Genomic DNA, 16,109 nt, shown 5'->3' on the forward strand with positions numbered 1-16,109 from the left:
CTCTGGATGAAACATCAGCTCCTCCCTCCACCTGGCCCTACCAGCTGCTCCTCAACCTCTACCTGTGGCCTCCTTCCACTTTTATGATGGGGCAGGGGTGCTGGCCCCCAAGAGGCCTGGGCTAAAATGCAGACTCACTTACTTGCCAGATGACCCCAAACGAGCTGTTTTCCCTGTCTATGCCTCAGTGCCCCACCTAGGATGGGAGACGTTAAATGCCTGCCTTGCAATCCCAGTGGGAGAGGCTTGGCACCAGGTGCATCTTAAACAATCTCTGACTGCTATCTTCACTCCAGTCCCTCCAGCCAGACAGACCACCCGCCACCAGACACACCAGCTCTGTCCTGCCCTGGCCCGGTGCTCCTCCCCAGACACACCTGCACAGCGCTTGCAGATGACGACACAGAGGTTGATGGAGGCCCAGTCAGGCTGTGGAGCCCCGCAGTCAGCACAGAACCTGTTGGGGGCCACGGCCCAGATGCGCTCGGCCACCTCTGAGGTAGACAGGGCCTCGGCAATGGCTCCCTGCATGGCCTCTAGCCACTGATCCTTTTCTAGTTCTGTTTCGGCTGAGAAGCTGGAGACACAGGAATGGGAGGAGGGAGGCTGGTGGAAAAGGGCTCAGAAGGACTTGGGGGGCAGCATAAAGGGGCAGAGCATGAAATTGGAGAAGCAAGGTGTTGAGAGCTCATAGTCAGAAGAGGGAGTCATCCTGGGTCAAGTGAGGAAGGTGGGTGTGACAAAGGCAAGGGCACATTGAACCTGAGAGATGTGTGAGGGCTGGGGAGGGGCTCTGTCCCACCCAGGGAGTAGAGCAGGCTGCTGGGAAGAAATGATTCCTGGGCTAAGACTTGACAGATGACAAGGTGGAAGGGTACTCTAGACAGAGGGAACACCATGTGCAAAAGGGCAGGATGGCACATGGGAGATTCTAGGACCTGTGGGCAGGATGGGCAGGCTGGCAGAGAGGAGGCAGGGAAACAGATAGGGACAGGCCTATGCCAGGCAGAAGTCAAAATGCACCCAGAGGACAATGGAAAAGCAGTGGAGGGTTTCAGTAGGCGAGGAGTGTGGGAAAGAGATGCCTTCTCCTCTGGCTCTTTCTTTCCCTTTTGTCCCAAAGTCGAGTGTGCACATTCAAGATTTGGCTCCACCAGTAATCCACCGCCATGGCCCAAGAAGGTGTTGCTGCTGCAGATGTAACGAATGCTAATGCTGCTTTCTGAGAGGCGCTGAAGACCAGCCGCCCTCATCCACGAAGGCCTAGCAGTGGAATCTGCGAAGCTGCCAAGGCCTTGCCAGGTGCTAAGCATGACTTCGAGTGCTTGCATCCAACTGCGTGAGCCTGCGTATGTCAGGCTGGTGGACACCCTTGGTGCTGAACACCAAATCAACCGAATTAAGGCTGATGACAAGGAACTCGGTGAATGGGCAGGCTCTGCAAAACCGACAGAGAAGGAAGACTCCGGAAAGTGGCCGGTTGCAGTTATGTGGTAATTAAGGGTGATGATAAAGAATCTCAGGCCAACGGTGTCATCAAAAATTATCTCAAATGCAAGAAATAGATAAATAAAACCTTAGGAAAAAGGAAAAAAGACCCCTCTGGTAGCCAGAGACAGGTAGCCAAAGGGTGAGGATGGGTGGGGCCAGAGGCTCACAGGCCCAGAGCAAGGTGGTGAGGGGCAGAAGGGAGGGACCAGATGGAGGTGAGAGCAATGGAGGCAAGACAGGGGTGATGATGGGTATTCACAGGGGTGAGTAGGAGAGACAGGGGTCTTCGTGGGTAAGAGAGAGGGGGGCCCAGGAAGGACCATGAGTTCAGGGGAAGTTAATGGGAGAAGATGTCTATAAAATATTACACATGCAGACCCAGACCTCATGAGAAAAACCCTGCAAGAGACAGAGATCTGAGCTAAGAACAAAGACAATGATGACAGGGAAGGTGAGGAGATTGGAAGTGGGGGTGGTGGTGTTGGTGAGGCTAGTGCTGACTGAGCAGTTACTGCACATCATGTCAAATAACAGCTTTACACACAGAGGAGGCAAATGAGACACAGAGAAGCCAAGTGATTTGCCCCGTCACACAGTGGTACCATGGTGTTTATCACCTTAGATGTTACAGACTGAATTGTGTTCTAAAACCCATAGGTTGAAGCCCTGACCCCAATGTGACTGCATCTGGAGAGGGGACCTTTAGGGAGATAATCAAGGTTAAATAATGTCATAAGAGTGAGGCTCTACATCAAACAGACTGTCCAACCTATGAGGGAAGGCGGGGGGTGAGTGGGTAAAAGAGCAACCAAAGGACATGTATGCATGCATGGAGCATAACCAATGGACACAGACAGTTGGGCAGTGAGAACATGTGCTAAGGGTGGGGCAGCTGGGGTAAGGTCAATGGGGGGAAAAGGAGATTTATGTAATACTTTAAACAATAAAAACAATAAAAAAAAAAAAAGAGTGGGGCTCTAATCTGATAAAACTGAAAGGAAAATCAGACAGCTTTCTGTCTCCAGATATGCACTGCTTTCTGTCCTCCACTGTGTGAGGACGCAGTGAAGAGGCAGCCATCTGCAAATGAGGATGACAGACTAACACTGACAGCACCTTGACTTTGGACTTCCAGCCTCCTGAGCTGTGAGAACATAAACTTCTGCTGTGGAAACCCCCAGTCTGTGGTATTCTGTCATGGCAGCAGAGCTGACTAATACACGGATTTGAACCAGAAATTACACAGTGCCTCAGAGGTGGCAACTAAAGGCCTGGGAGTGGGCAAGCCTGCTCAGGGAGGGGACAGAGGACAGACACAGACCACAGGGACACAGCTGAGGTCCAGGAAACCAAGACGATAGAGTCTTGGAGGTTCAGGAAGTCATCCCCAGAACAGGTCCCAGGAGACATGAGGGAAGAACAGCCTTTAATCTCAAGCAAATACTGATGTCAGACAAACACTTTCGAGGGTCAGGGCAGACTAGAGGGACAGCAGGGTGGGTGGGTGGTGCAGAAAGCCAGTATGGGCAACTCTGGGAGCAGCTGGCAGGGAAGAGGGTCAGTGATGGCCAGAGGCGGGTAGGGCAAAAGTGAGGTTTCTTAAAAGGGAGGGGTCAGAGCAGGGTAGCAAGTGAAGGTCAAAGGCCAGCAGGGTGGGCAGGGCAGGGAAGGGAGGAGAAATCCACCCCAAAGAAGGGGCGGCTTCCCACAAGATGAAAACAGGAGGGAGTGAGGACGCAGGTGAGCGGTGGAGGCTCACCTGAAGATGCGGTAGGGGGTAGTGAGGTCGAAGCTACGCCGGTCCACTTCCTTCACATTGCCCACGCTCATATCGATGACGGTGATGCCGATGCCCAGGTGGTACTCCTGGCAGGCAGGGGGGAAGTAGTGAGGGCAAGGCCTGGAGGGTGGAGCTCAAGGCCCAGGAAGGGGTAGGGAGGAGGGGGAGGTGTACCTTAGGAATTAGAAAGTGGCTAGAAAGGAGGTAAGAGTGAGAGCAGGGGTCTGGGCCTGGGTAAAGGTACCCAGGCTCAGAGGCCATGTAGCAATAGGATGGGAGGGTAATACTCAGGAGCCAGGCAGGGGATGGAATCAGAACTAAAGGTAAAAAGGAAGACAGGGCTGGCTTGGACAAGGGAAAAGAAAAAGGGGCAAAAAACACACCAAAAAACAGGACTAAATGGCCAGATGGACAAGAAAGACCAGGTGGACGTGGGACAAGACAAATGGACCAAGTAGACAAGGGAGAGGCTGAGGAACCAGGTGGGCACGGGGTGGGGTTAAAGGGCCAGAGTGGCATGGAGCAGGGGAGAGATTTAGCAGCCTGGCCCACCCTTCATACCTCCAGATTCTTGTAAAGCTGCACTTTGTCGCCAACCACAGCCACATACAGTTTATTCTTGATGCCACGCAGCTCCAGGCTGCCGGCACGGTCAGGCGGCTCTGAGCCTTGAACACCCAACAGAGAAACACTGGACAGCCGGGCCCGGGCACGCTGCTCAGCCACTGCCTGCTGCAGGGCCTGCATCCACTCCTTCCGCTCCGCTGTGGGCAAAGGGGAAGGAGTGAGCCAAAGCTCAGCTTGGCAGGCGGCCCTTTAAGAACACGAAAGCCTGCCCAGACTGGCTCACCTATCTCTGGCTATACTGAGTTCTCTGACTTGTACCAATCCCGCGGAGCCAACCTCAGGCTCCAATCCCTGCTGACAGCTTAAACTGGGCAAGCCTGCTTTGCATATTTGAGCCCATTCTCCCCCCCCCCCCCAACCCCCATAAGTGGGATTTGATTCTGAGAACTCAGTGGGTATCTTGAGCGCAGAGCCTCAGAGGGCACCCCCTTTCATCCCCCACCTCACAGAGGGCTGACTCCTCTCTGGGTTTTATGTGGGAGAAGCAGATTTGCCCTGGTCCTCCCCGCCCTCATCAAGCCAAACTGCTAGCCTTCTGCCGGTCCCACTCCCCACCATCGCTCTCTGCCCGGAAGGCAAAGGTGCGGTTGTTTGTGATCACTTCAAACTTCTGGTCCCCGATGGCAGCCACCCGGGAGATGCAGGCCACAGAGATAAAGCGCTTCGAGTAGGCGTCCTGGGAAGAGAGAGCAGCTGTTCTGTGGAGGGTCCCCAGAGGCCCAGCACCCCGGCTCCCTCAACCTTAGCTGAAATGAAGGCTACAGCCCCGTTTCCCATAGGAGGTCAGCGACAACCCCTACCTTGACCCTGACCACAGCCCACAGCTGGCTGATGGGCCAGAAGAACATGGTTTAAGGCACATGTGTCAAACACAAGGCCCGCGGGCCAAATCCGTCCCGCCAGGCCTTGCAATGTGGCCCGCACCGCGCTGTCATCACTGCACTCCGCTGCGTTTCCATCACAATGACAGTTTATGACTGTTCATTAAACCATTCGGCCCGCGATTTAGGCTGGATTTTAGATTTTGGCCCCTTCTCTGATTGAGTTCGACACCCCTAGTTTAAGGAGACAGACTGGAGCTCTGGTGAGGACTCATCTGGGGAGGGACTCTGCCTGGGTCCCATGTCGGGCCAGGCTGGAACAGGGGGGTCCCATCAGGACCAACAGGGGCCTTACCTTGTTACTATCAAAGTATCGCAGGTAATCGGCATCCAGTCTCACCCATCGCTTCTGATATATATAAGACCTGGAGAGGCAGAGGGACAACAGAGCCAAGGATTGGGGATTAGGGGAGGGGTTCCAGGATTACCCTAGCCCCCTCCGCCCGCCGTGTACAAAGTTAGGAACACCAGGTCCGAGAGGAAGAATCCCAAATGGCCACTGAGAACACGGACTTCACCTACAGCTGGAGTGACTGAAGTTGGACTCAGAGTAGGACTTCCCAATATTAAGGGTAATAAAACATAGGTCTCGTGGGGATCACCAATGGTTAGTCTGCATGGGGGGAGTCCTGCTTGAATAACCTTGATCCCTCTGGTTTTCAGAGCCATGACACCAGTGTCGAACAGTACGCACCCCACGCAAAGCGCCAGCAGGACCCAATAAGGCCTCACTCACCCCTGTGGTGGGTTCTTGTCCAACCAGCCAGACTTGATGACCTGTGCGATGGGGGTGGGGCCCCCGGGCAGCCGATCCATGGGGTGGGGTGGGAGCTGGGGGGTCAGGAGGCTGCTGGACAAGGATGAGCTCAGGTGGCTGGTGTGCCATCCACCACTGGAGGAAGAGGAAAGGGAATGAAGGGGGCTGAGGTGGGGGCTCCAGTGGGGATAGGGGCTGAAAGATGGGGGAGTTGGATGGGAGAGCCACCCAAACGAGGTGGACACTCACTTGGGGATGCCCTCATAGTCCTGGTCATCCTCTTCTTCATCCCCCTGGTCGTCCGACAGTTCCTCTCCCTCGCTCAGCAGACTGGCCACACGCACGGCACGTGGGACTTGGCTCACTGGAGGCTCCTCCTGCCCCCCCACCCAGATCCACTCAGTGTCATGTTTCCGTCAAGCCCCGGATAACACCTACGTACTCAGAGGCTGCCACACTCCCTTCTGTCCACTCCACTCTGGACCCCACAGCTTAGCACTCCTCCTCATTTCCTCACACTCCCCTCCTCCCACCGGCAGACTGCACAGGGGCCAGGGGAGACAGGGCTACACCAGGCAGATCAAAGACAAAACAAAACTAGAAATACTCAGGGGTTGGAGAATTAAGATACTCAGAGAGGGTGACACTGGAACACAGAAAGTGAAACAAAGACAGAGGGGCCATCTCTACAACAGCCATGCTCACACACCGAGGAGAGAAGAGGCCACCCACAGCCATTCGCATGCACCTGAAGGCGGGGGCTGGAGCCACAAACCAAACCCCCGGATTTCTGGCCCAGCAATGGGATTTTGGACCCTGTGCCTAACCCCTGACCTTGCAAGGCAAGACAATGAAGGGGGAAGGGAACTCTCCTGGAACGGTTGCCCGTTCTCTATCTGGTTGTCCCCAGGGCCTGCAGGCAGCTGAGCAGCCTGGCCTCACATGAACAGCAGACAGCCCAAACCCTAACCACCGCCTGCCCCACCTTCTTGGTCATCACACCAGCTGGGGCTCCCGGCCCCTCCTCTGGGGTCTCATCGTAGTCAGGGTCATCTGGGGAGAGAAATGCGGGGAGGGGGAGAGACTTAGAAGCAAGGAGCCTGGCCTCCCCTCCTGGGCCCCTGGGCCTGGCTTCACAAAGGCCATCCTCAGTCGGAGACCCCCCACTCCCAACCTGGCCTGGCTTTCAAAAAAAGGCACAGGAGACAGGAAGTGCTATTTATACTCGAGGGGCCTCACAGGACGTCACTAGGGGGTGCCTGGCCACCACAGGGAGTTCTGAAGAGGTGGCAAGCTTGGGGGTCAGGGGTGGGAACTATTCACAAAAGCAGCATGAAATGAGAGTCAAGAGAAGTGGACAATCCTCAGGGCAAACCAACAAGCCCCCTCCTCCTGGAACCGTGGGAAACTAGGAAAGTTTGCCACGTGCCCGCACCAGGGCAGAGAAGTAGGTCAGATACGTGGATGCTGCCCCTATTTTGAGAATGAAGGGAATGATGCTTGTCCGTCCAGGGCCACACTGGGGGTCAGTGCCAGGGCCTAACCGAACAGGGGATACAAACCTGGCATCCTTTCAGACTCCTTGAGGGCCAGAGCCCAGGCCACCCACTCGGAGCCCCAGGCCTGGCTGTGGCACTCACCGAACTCTGGGAACAGGTGAGGCGGCTTCTGGGGAATCTCCGGGAGGCTGGGAGATGGGGGCTGGGGAGGCTCCCGGGGGAAGGCGGCCGGGGACTCCTCAGGTTCTGGCTGAGGAGAGGATGACAGTGGTGATGACTGTAACTCCTCTTCTTTGTAGGGAAGGCTAGAAACAGACCAAAAGTTGGGCAGTAAGGAGTTAGCTCGGTGCCACTGAGTCACTGGGCCAGCATCACTAAGCGACAGAACCAGGACTCAATCCACTGGGCCCAGCTCACCTGAGCTCAGCAAAACTCATTCATTCCAAAAACTTGGATAGGAGTCCTCCTCCACACAGACCTCTGTGCCCCACTCCCTGCCCCACACCCTGCAAGCTCCTCAAAGCCTACAGGAAGCAGGCACCGCCCTTGGCTGTGACACGGTCACCTGTCCCAGAGCTCTAGCTTTTAGCCACATGCACCACTCTACAAGAGGAATAAGGATGGAATGGCGTGCCCTAGCCGGTTTGGGTCAGTGGATAGAGAGTAGGCCTGTGGGCTTGATCCCAGTCAAGGGCGCATAGTTCTGTTGCTGGCTCCTACCGGGCCTGGGTCTTGGTAGGAGACCAACCAATCAATGTGTTTCTCTCACATCAATATTTCTCTCTGTCTTTCTCTCTCTCTTTCACTCTCTCTAAAAGTCAATGGGAAAATATCCTTGGATGAGGATTAAAAACAACAACAAAAACAGAAGGGCATGTGGGTGGTTGACTAGTACACCCCAGCCTGGGGAGTCAGGGAAGGCTGGACGAGGTGAGGCTTGAGCTGAGCTTCTAAGGATGAGAAGTCGTATGTTGGCAAGTGGTTGAGGGAGAAATGAAATGGGCGTTGAGGCCAAGGGAGCAGATCAGAGCTTCAGAAACCAGGTCCGGGGGCCCTAAATCGCGGTCTCTGGCTCAAAACCACCTTCTTTCTTGTTCCAGACAGATATTCACCAACCCTAGATGCCCCAGACCTGGCAAACTCACCTGACACCACCACACTCCTCTGAGAGCACACCAGTTCCCCACCTCTGCTACCGCTCCCCCAAGCACCCTTCCCCGACTCTCCTTCGCTGACCCCTGGGCTCCCACAGCCTCAGGGCTCCTGTCTGGCTCAGCACAGATCAGACTGCTCCCTGCAGGCTGACAGTCCCTCAAGGGCTCTGGCACCAGAGATGTGGGGTAGAACCTTGCCTCAGTCTTAGGTCCTTGTCCCAGGGTAAGCAACTAGCCTCTGTGAACCTCAGTTTCCTCTTCTGTAGAGTGGGGACTCTATTTCCCACCTGGCAGGGTGGTTGGAGGACTAACCAAGACAAGGAATGTCAGATGCCAACATACAGGGTGTACAGGGACCACCGGTTGGAACAAGGTGCCTGAGTCTTACAGCCCTGGCCCCAGCCCCGGTCTCTGCTGTGTCCAGCTGAGGAGGAGCGCCAGAGCGTGTGGGCAACGTTCCCCACGGGTTATTTTCAGCCTGGTCTATTGCCCAACGTTCCTGGCAGTGACTGACAGTGTGTGACTGACTACAAAAGCAAGGAAATGCTGGGGTGTGGCCATGATGTCAGCCTTTGCTCCTGCTGTTGCCTCCTTCAAGAATACCCTTCTCCCTGGTCTCTGCCTGGGGAGCGTCTACTTATCCTTTAACTCCAAACGCTAAAGTTTTCCTGACGCCTCCTACATGTCCTCCCCAACGCCCCCGTCCCTGCCCATGTTTCCTTCCGTTTGAGCTTTAAACAGCTGTGCTGGCACCTCAGCCAGGAACTGACCCCTGAATCTACAGTCCACGTGCTTCTTAGCGCACATGGCTACTGCCGTATCACCATGCACTCTGTCCCTTCTCCGTGTGTTGGCAAAGAATGAATGAAACCCTTCCTTTCTGTGTGAGAACCTGACCTTGAGCTTCCTTCCTTCCTCACTCTGTTCCCCTAGAAACCTGCCAAAGGCGGCATGGCAGCCACGTTCTGAGGTGACACTGCCGTTGGCAAAGGTGGCCTGAGGGAACCGCACTGGATAGGGAGAAACTGTACTGTTCGCCACAGTGAAGAAGCAGGAGCTCTGGGCTCCTCTGAATGTGATGGCTTGTACTGGGCACATCCCATGCAGAGACCTAAACCCCCACTAGTGGGGTTTTTAGAAGACATACTGGCCCCTGGGGCAAGACTTTCTAAGCCAGAGTGGCTCCCACACCTGCCCACTGTGAGTCTCAGTGCCCCCTGAGCTGCCCCCTAGAAGGTCATAGAGAATGGCTCCTAGATGGCTGTGTGAACAGCGGCACTGACTGCCATGAGGACCCCATAGCAAAGGGAAACCCGCCACTGCCCTGGTGGCCAGCTGTTCTCTCCCTATATGCTTCTCAGGGGATCTGGTGCCACAGGGGCTTATGTTAGTCTTATGGGCATGGATGTTCAGTTGGACCTGAGAAGATGCCCTGTGGGTATGCACCAGGCTGCCTCCCCAACTTGACCCTGAGTCTCTTTAGGGCAGGGGCAGCATTAAACTTCTTCATCCTCACAGCCCAGTACAGGGCATGGCTGAGTCAGCAACAAGAGCATGCTGAATGGGTGGGTGGGTGGGCAGACAGATGGATGAATGGAAGACAGAGTAAGTGGGTGAATGGATGGATGGGTGAGTAGGTAGGATGGATGGGTGAGGACTTGGAGGAAAGCAAATGAAAGGGTGAATGATGACCAAGAAACTGAGTGAGTCAATAAAGGCCCAAGGGTGTTGACACAGCTAGTCAGGCGCAATGCCCTTGACCTCTTGACAGGCAAAGCAATCTATCACACACAGCCTCTCAGATTCTAAGAAGAGGCCCTTGAGGGTCTGGCCTGATCAGCTGAGAGCAGAACTCCAAGTTGTCCGGCCGGGACCAGTCAGACTGGCCCAGAGGAGGTGGGGACAGGTTCCATCCAAGCAGGGCTGAGTGGGCCTGGTTCCCAGCCTCCCACAGGACTGAGAGCCAGCACTGAAGGAAAGGTGGTGGCAACACAGCATCCTCGGAGCCCAAGCAGCCTCAGTCCTACCACGTCTGCCCTCAATCCTACCCATCACCATCCTGACCATCTGCCCAGCCTGAGGCCTCCCCAGCACGTGGGCTCCCTGAGGCAAATGCCACACTACCTTATGCACCATGGTGACCCCAGTACTCAGCAGGCATTAGGAAATGAGTGAACACCTGGATTAATTAATTCTTATTGTGTATGTATGTGTATTCCCAACCGTCTTCAAAGTACTTCATATGAGTTAATTCAGCTACTCATCACAAGGGCTCTAAGGTATGGCTTACTGTTCTCTCCACTTTACAGCTGAGGACGGACACTGAGGCACAGAGACACAAAGTAATTCGGCCTCCATCCCATAGCTGGGATTCACACCCAGGTAGTCTAGCATCACCGCCTGCAAGTTCAATCACCAGTGGGAGGCAAATGAGGCCAGGATCTGAGGGCTTCTCTGAGCTGACCGCCTCACGCCCCACCCCAACTCAAAATCTAGACAGCTCTGGAGCTGACGTCTGGTCCAAGAGGGAATGTGACCACAGCTCTGATACCTGTTGTGACCATAGCAAGAAGGGAAAGGTAACAGGTGCAAAGGGCTCTTCTTCCAGCAGAGCCTTCACAGGAAAAGGACCGTGTGCCCAGAAGGCAGGAGCAAGGGGCCCCTCATGAACCTCCAGGCTTAATTCTAGCCACCTCCTCCAGGAAGCTTCTGGCTCACCCCTGCCTGCCTGCCACAGGAACCAGGCTGTGCTGAGTCAGGGCAAAGGCCAGAAATGGAGAAGTGGTGTCAGGGAAGCACAGCATGTGGGAAAACCCCCGGGGAAGGCACGGAGTCCGTAGAGTGCTCTAGCCGCAGCTGGAATCCTAGCCACTCAGTGTCTGCATGCCCAGCTGAGGCCCAGCTGAGATGTTGTCCACTGACCTCTGACTCATAGACCAGAAGATGAGCCCCAACCGTAAGCATGTCCTTGCTCAATGACCTACTGCCATGTCTTTGCTCAAACGGCTCCCTCTTCCTCACTTCCCTCTCCCTACCATCTGTCCATGGAGAGCCCATCTGTACACAAAACACAAACACAGCTCGACAGGCCTGGCCTCTAGGCAGCCTCTGAGATATCGATACAGAGCTGCTTTCCCCTGGCCTCCACCCGTGGCTCCCCTGCTCTGTCAGCCCCTTTCTCCTCTATCCAAGTGCTATGTGGACCCATCTGCTCGCCCCACTATGCCCATAGCAAGACTGGGCACTCATAGGCAGGGGCTGACCACCCCAGCCCGGGCTCTCAGCCTATGTTTAAGGTTTGTCTTACTGGATTAGGGCCAATACACACAGCCTACTTTACACAAAGGGGTTGGGACACATGTGAGGGTCCCAGGCCAGAATGGGAAAGAGTAGGGGGACCATGTAATTGCATACACTAGAATATTTCTGAGAGGCACTATTAATACCGTATTTTTCTGGCATATAAGACGACCCCTAATTTTACTGTTAAAACATAGGTTTAGCCGAGATCGGTTTGGCTCAATGGATAGAGCGTCGGCTTGGGGACTGGAGGGTCCCGGGTTCGATTCCGGTCAGGGGCATGTACCTTGGTTGCGGGCATATCCCCGGTAGGGGGTGTGCAGGAGGCAGCTGATCGATGACTCTCTCTCATCGATGTTTCTAACTCTCTGTCTCTCTCCCTTCCTCTCTGTACAAAATCAATAAAATATATTTAAAAACAAAACAAAAAAACATAGGTTTAGGCCTATATTCGCTGTATAAGACTACCCCCCACTTCCGAGGCAACACCAGTTCTTTTTTTAATAGACCGCCTCTCTGACTCTGGCCAATCTGAGCAGGCTTTTTACTATAATAGAACACAGTGTAGCTTCGGGTACAGAACATGTACACTGTGCCGGAAAATACGGTAACCATGATATGCCAACAGGTGTAAATAGGGGCTGTACCAGAAAATGAGATGTGGTGTGGTCGCTGAAGCTAACAGAGCTTTGGAGCAGGCAGACCTGGGCTGGAATCCCAGCTTGACCACTCACCAGTTTGTGACCTCGCAAAGCAGGTCACTTCATCCCTGAGCTTCAGTTTCCTCTCTGATCTGCTTCCGGGGTTATTGGTCATTCAGTAAGGAGAGCCACCCCCACCTGTCATCAGCACAACTTTCTCACCCTGGTTATGGCTGGAGGAGGCGCAGGCCCTGCAGGGTGGGCCAGAAACCCACCTGTTTCATAGTCTCCTTCTCCTCCAGGGTGGCCCTTGACTCTGCCTCCATATCTTTCTGTCTCCATCAATCTCTGGCAAAAGGATCTAAGTCTCACCATAGGGGCAGGTGGGCTGCAGAGTGGGGCAGTCTGAATATCTCAGGCTGGCCTTGAATTCATCCCCCCACTCACATCCCAGCCACTCCTGAGTGAGTTGCATTCCATAAATGCACACTTCCCGGTCTCTACATATGCTGTCCCTTCCACCTGGAATACCTTCCTGTCCGGCTACCTCCTACTCCTCCTTCAAGGAACCAAATCATATATTCTCCTCCTCCGCTTTGTGCCTCCTCTTATGTCCCAGGTTTGGATGAGGCCTCTTGGGGCTCCTCCAGCCTCCACACTTCTAATCACTCCGTGTAGTTGTGTCTGTCAATGTCTGCTTCACTGAACTGACAGAGAACCAAGGACCCAGGCCTACCCCCAGTCTTACAGTCGGGACCTTCCCACTAGAGTGTCACACAGGCCGGCCATGGAGGGAACCAGGTCAATCCCAGCTCCTGGACTCTCACCAGCAGGGCCAAGGAGTGGTGTCAGGCCCAGCAATCTGAACATATCTGTCTCCTATCCTGTCCCCCCTTCCCACAAGAAGGCCTTCCCAGCTGCCCGCTTCCTCATTCGTTGGCTACGCAAGGCCAAGGCCTCAGTCCTATGCTTCTTGCTTCCTCCACAGCTGCTCCTGTCCTCCCTTCTCCATTATGAGACCCAAAGGTCACCCCGTCCAGCGTGCATTGTTCTGTTTACTTCTGCTTGGGCCATAGCACAGAAAGCCCTTCCTGGCGTTTCACTTGCTTAGATGTAGTATCTGTAGCTTTTGCACATGCTGTGAGTCCCCTCAGGCCAATCCCTCTCCATGCCACAGCCTCACCCAACGCAGAGGGGGACTCCAGTGCGTGTGCTGGATGACTGAATACCCACCACCTCCCACTTCCAGGTCACTGGAGGAGGTCGGCAGCTCCCCTGCTCCTCCACAGAGCAGTGCCCAGTTAACCTGGCATCCATCCTCAAAACCAAGGCTTCACCGAGCCCTTAACACTTCTCTCTGGAACAAGAGCTACCCTTGCTAAGTACTGACCATGTGCCAGGCATTCTGCAGGGGGCCTTTTTGCATTTAATCCCACAATGACCCAGATCAACGCCACTGTGCTCAGGACACACCCCCTCCTCCAGGAAGTCCACCCAACTGTCACCTCTCTAAGCTCACACAGCCTATTGTGCCTTCATGGCTCATCTACCGCCAGGTCAGCACTGAGCTTCCTCACAGGCCAGTCCTGCCGTATGGGCCGGAGGAGACACAGGCCTGGGTCCCGGGGCAGCTATACATGCTTCCCAGGCCTGGCCCTGTGCTGGCATTAGAGGGGAGCGAGGGGAGGAAATTTAGTCCTCAGGGCACTCACACTGTACTGAGCCTTTCCCCTCACCCCAACTGTCCAACTCAGGGCTGGCATGGCAGGATAAGATGCAGATGTCTGCTAAGCCCTATGGAGGAGAGCCGAGGACTCAGGGCAGGACTGGATGCACGGACAAGACCTGGTTAGAAGCATCTCTACATCCCCAGTGACCCAAGCACAGAGTTGCTGAGTCCATAAAAAAAGCACAATTGGGGGGAAGGGAGGCCAGCCCTGCCCCCAACAACACGGGCCACCAACCGCACTACCAGCCCTAGAGGGAGGGATAAGGACCAGGCCGAATAAACGCCGGTCCTTGGCAGGTCTCTCTATCACCCGGGACTGGGGGGAGAGGGAAGAAGAGGTATTCAGGTAGGAACTGTCCAAAGTCACTGCACCCTTAACTAGAACGTGAGAGAAGCCCACCGAAGCCTGCTGAGAGAATCTTCAGTGGAGCGCAGGAAGCAAGAACTAAGGAGATCGGCGCCAGGTACCTAAGGGGCACAGGCTCATAGAGAAGCAGGCTGTGTGGCCCAGCAAACAGGTGCCGTGGGCTCCCGGTGGAGAGAGGCCCCTGGGGAGACGGGAAACTGGAAATCTCAAGGCAGAGGGAGGAAAGAGAAAAAAGGAGAAAAGGAAAACGCAAAAGAAAACAAACGAACAGAAAATGTGGGAAAAGTGAAAGAATAATTTGAGCAAAAAAGGAGAGGGAATTGAGAAGAGAACACAACAGAAAACCCGCCCTAGAGGAGACAGGCAGACCAACGGGGCTTCCTGCCTTCCCGGGCCCTCAGGAGGAGCCTAACCACCGCCCTCTCCCCCCAAAAGCCCAGCCGAGGCTGCCCCTTGCTCACCCTCAGATGCCCGCCGGTCCCGAGCCTGAGGACTCCCACAGCTCTGACCAGGCGGGACCAGCGTATGCTCAGGAGAGCTGTGTGCCTGCCCAGCCAGTCCGGGTCCAACCTGGGCTGGTCTCGTGGAGTTCTTGGCACCTGATTCCTGGGTATGTCTGAATCTAAATCTGGGTCCAGGTGTGGCGCCTGTGATTTGTGTATCTGATTACTTGTCTGTGTGTTGTGTTTCTGTGTATAACTGTGAAGTGAATGCCTGTGTGTGTGTGTGTGTGTGTGTGTCTGCATCCAGCCCTGGCTTCCTACTCTCTGCCTCCCCCACCCCTGCAGCCCTGGCCAACACACACACTTCCTGAAAACACAGAAAGAAAGAAAAGTCACCCAGAATCCCCCGGGGCAGACACTTCCTCCCCGCCCCAGTGCCCCCACCCCCCACCCCCGTCGCCACTCCCCCCATCCCAAGCTGGAACGAGACAAACCACCCCAGTGCCACCTAGCAGGGACTTACTGCACGGACACCCAGGAAGCCCTGGCCCTGGCTGGCCCCTCCCCACCGCCACAAAGAAGCCCAGAGAGACTGGGAAAGAGGCTCTTTAAAAGGAGCAAATTCTGCCCCGGCAACAAGTGATCCGCCTTCAGAAGGATGTGGATTGGCTGAGCTGCAGGGTAGTCAAGGGCACGGGGAGAAGGCCGTGCGGTGTAACTCCAGCTGGCAGCTGCCCTCTCTTGGCACATATTCCATTTTCCAAGGTATCTCCAGGCATACAAGTATCAGAGGAGGAAACCGAGGCCCAGACCAGTCCAGGAGAGACTCTGGAGTGACCCTGGAACCCTGGATCAGAAATGACCCCTCTGACATTCTCAGGGAAGCAGGCTCAGAGGGTTCACATCTATGAGACTTGGAGCTGGGTAGACTGGGCCCTAGGCCAGGAGCAAGAGTCTGAACATCGGCTTCCATCTGCTGGGCTATGTAACTCTGAGCAAATCTCTCAGCATCTCTGGACTCGTCAGCAAGTTCCCCATTACAGTTTTAAATAAGGTTAGGAGTGCAGACCCTTTGGGGTAAACTGAGGTCCTCCCAGGCCAAACAGAATACTGAGCCTGGTTCTCAGAGTCCTGGCCCAGCTGGGGCGAGGCAGAAGGGTTTTCTGCTTATCTCCTCTGAAGGCCTCTCCCTTTCCAAGACACCTGCGGTGGTATGGGTTGGGCGGTGGGAAGGGATTTAGCGTGGTGAGCTCAGGGCCTTTAACCCTATTATTCCTCAGTGGGCACTGAGGGTAACAGTATAGAAGCTCATGTCATCTTCTATTCACTCACAACAAACACTTTCTCAAGCCGATTAGCCGCTGGCACTGTTCCAAATGATAGGGATTCAGAGATAAACAAAACCACATGCTCTCAGCCCTACAGTAGACATTCTAGTGG

At 54.9% G+C, this 16,109-nt stretch overlaps 1 protein-coding gene and 1 pseudogene across 3 annotated transcripts in view; one reads left to right on the forward strand and one right to left on the reverse strand.

The window, feature by feature from the left end:
- Window positions 1-16,109, reverse strand: part of ARAP1 (ArfGAP with RhoGAP domain, ankyrin repeat and PH domain 1) — a 61,363-nt gene that overhangs the window by 18,912 nt on the left and 26,342 nt on the right. For 2 of the 3 annotated variants that reach the window (XM_036426828.2, XM_036426827.1), the window contains 9 exons: window positions 7,177-7,340; window positions 6,522-6,589; window positions 5,786-5,913; window positions 5,516-5,671; window positions 5,075-5,144; window positions 4,454-4,574; window positions 3,833-4,035; window positions 3,251-3,357; window positions 378-577 (listed from right to left, as the gene is read on the reverse strand). In XM_036426828.2, coding sequence (XP_036282721.1) covers window positions 378-577; window positions 3,251-3,357; window positions 3,833-4,035; window positions 4,454-4,574; window positions 5,075-5,144; window positions 5,516-5,671; window positions 5,786-5,913; window positions 6,522-6,589; window positions 7,177-7,340 — 1,217 coding nt within the window. Of the gene's footprint in view, window positions 1-377; window positions 578-3,250; window positions 3,358-3,832; window positions 4,036-4,453; window positions 4,575-5,074; window positions 5,145-5,515; window positions 5,672-5,785; window positions 5,914-6,521; window positions 6,590-7,176; window positions 7,341-14,687; window positions 15,001-16,109 lie in introns of those variants that run through there. The other variant, XM_036426829.2, reaches the window with a different exon arrangement.
- Window positions 1,028-2,966, forward strand: LOC118712748 (annotated as a pseudogene).

Source organism: Pipistrellus kuhlii, unplaced genomic scaffold (genome assembly GCF_014108245.1).
Source record: "Pipistrellus kuhlii isolate mPipKuh1 unplaced genomic scaffold, mPipKuh1.p scaffold_m20_p_9, whole genome shotgun sequence".
NCBI lineage: Eukaryota > Metazoa > Chordata > Mammalia > Chiroptera > Vespertilionidae > Pipistrellus > Pipistrellus kuhlii.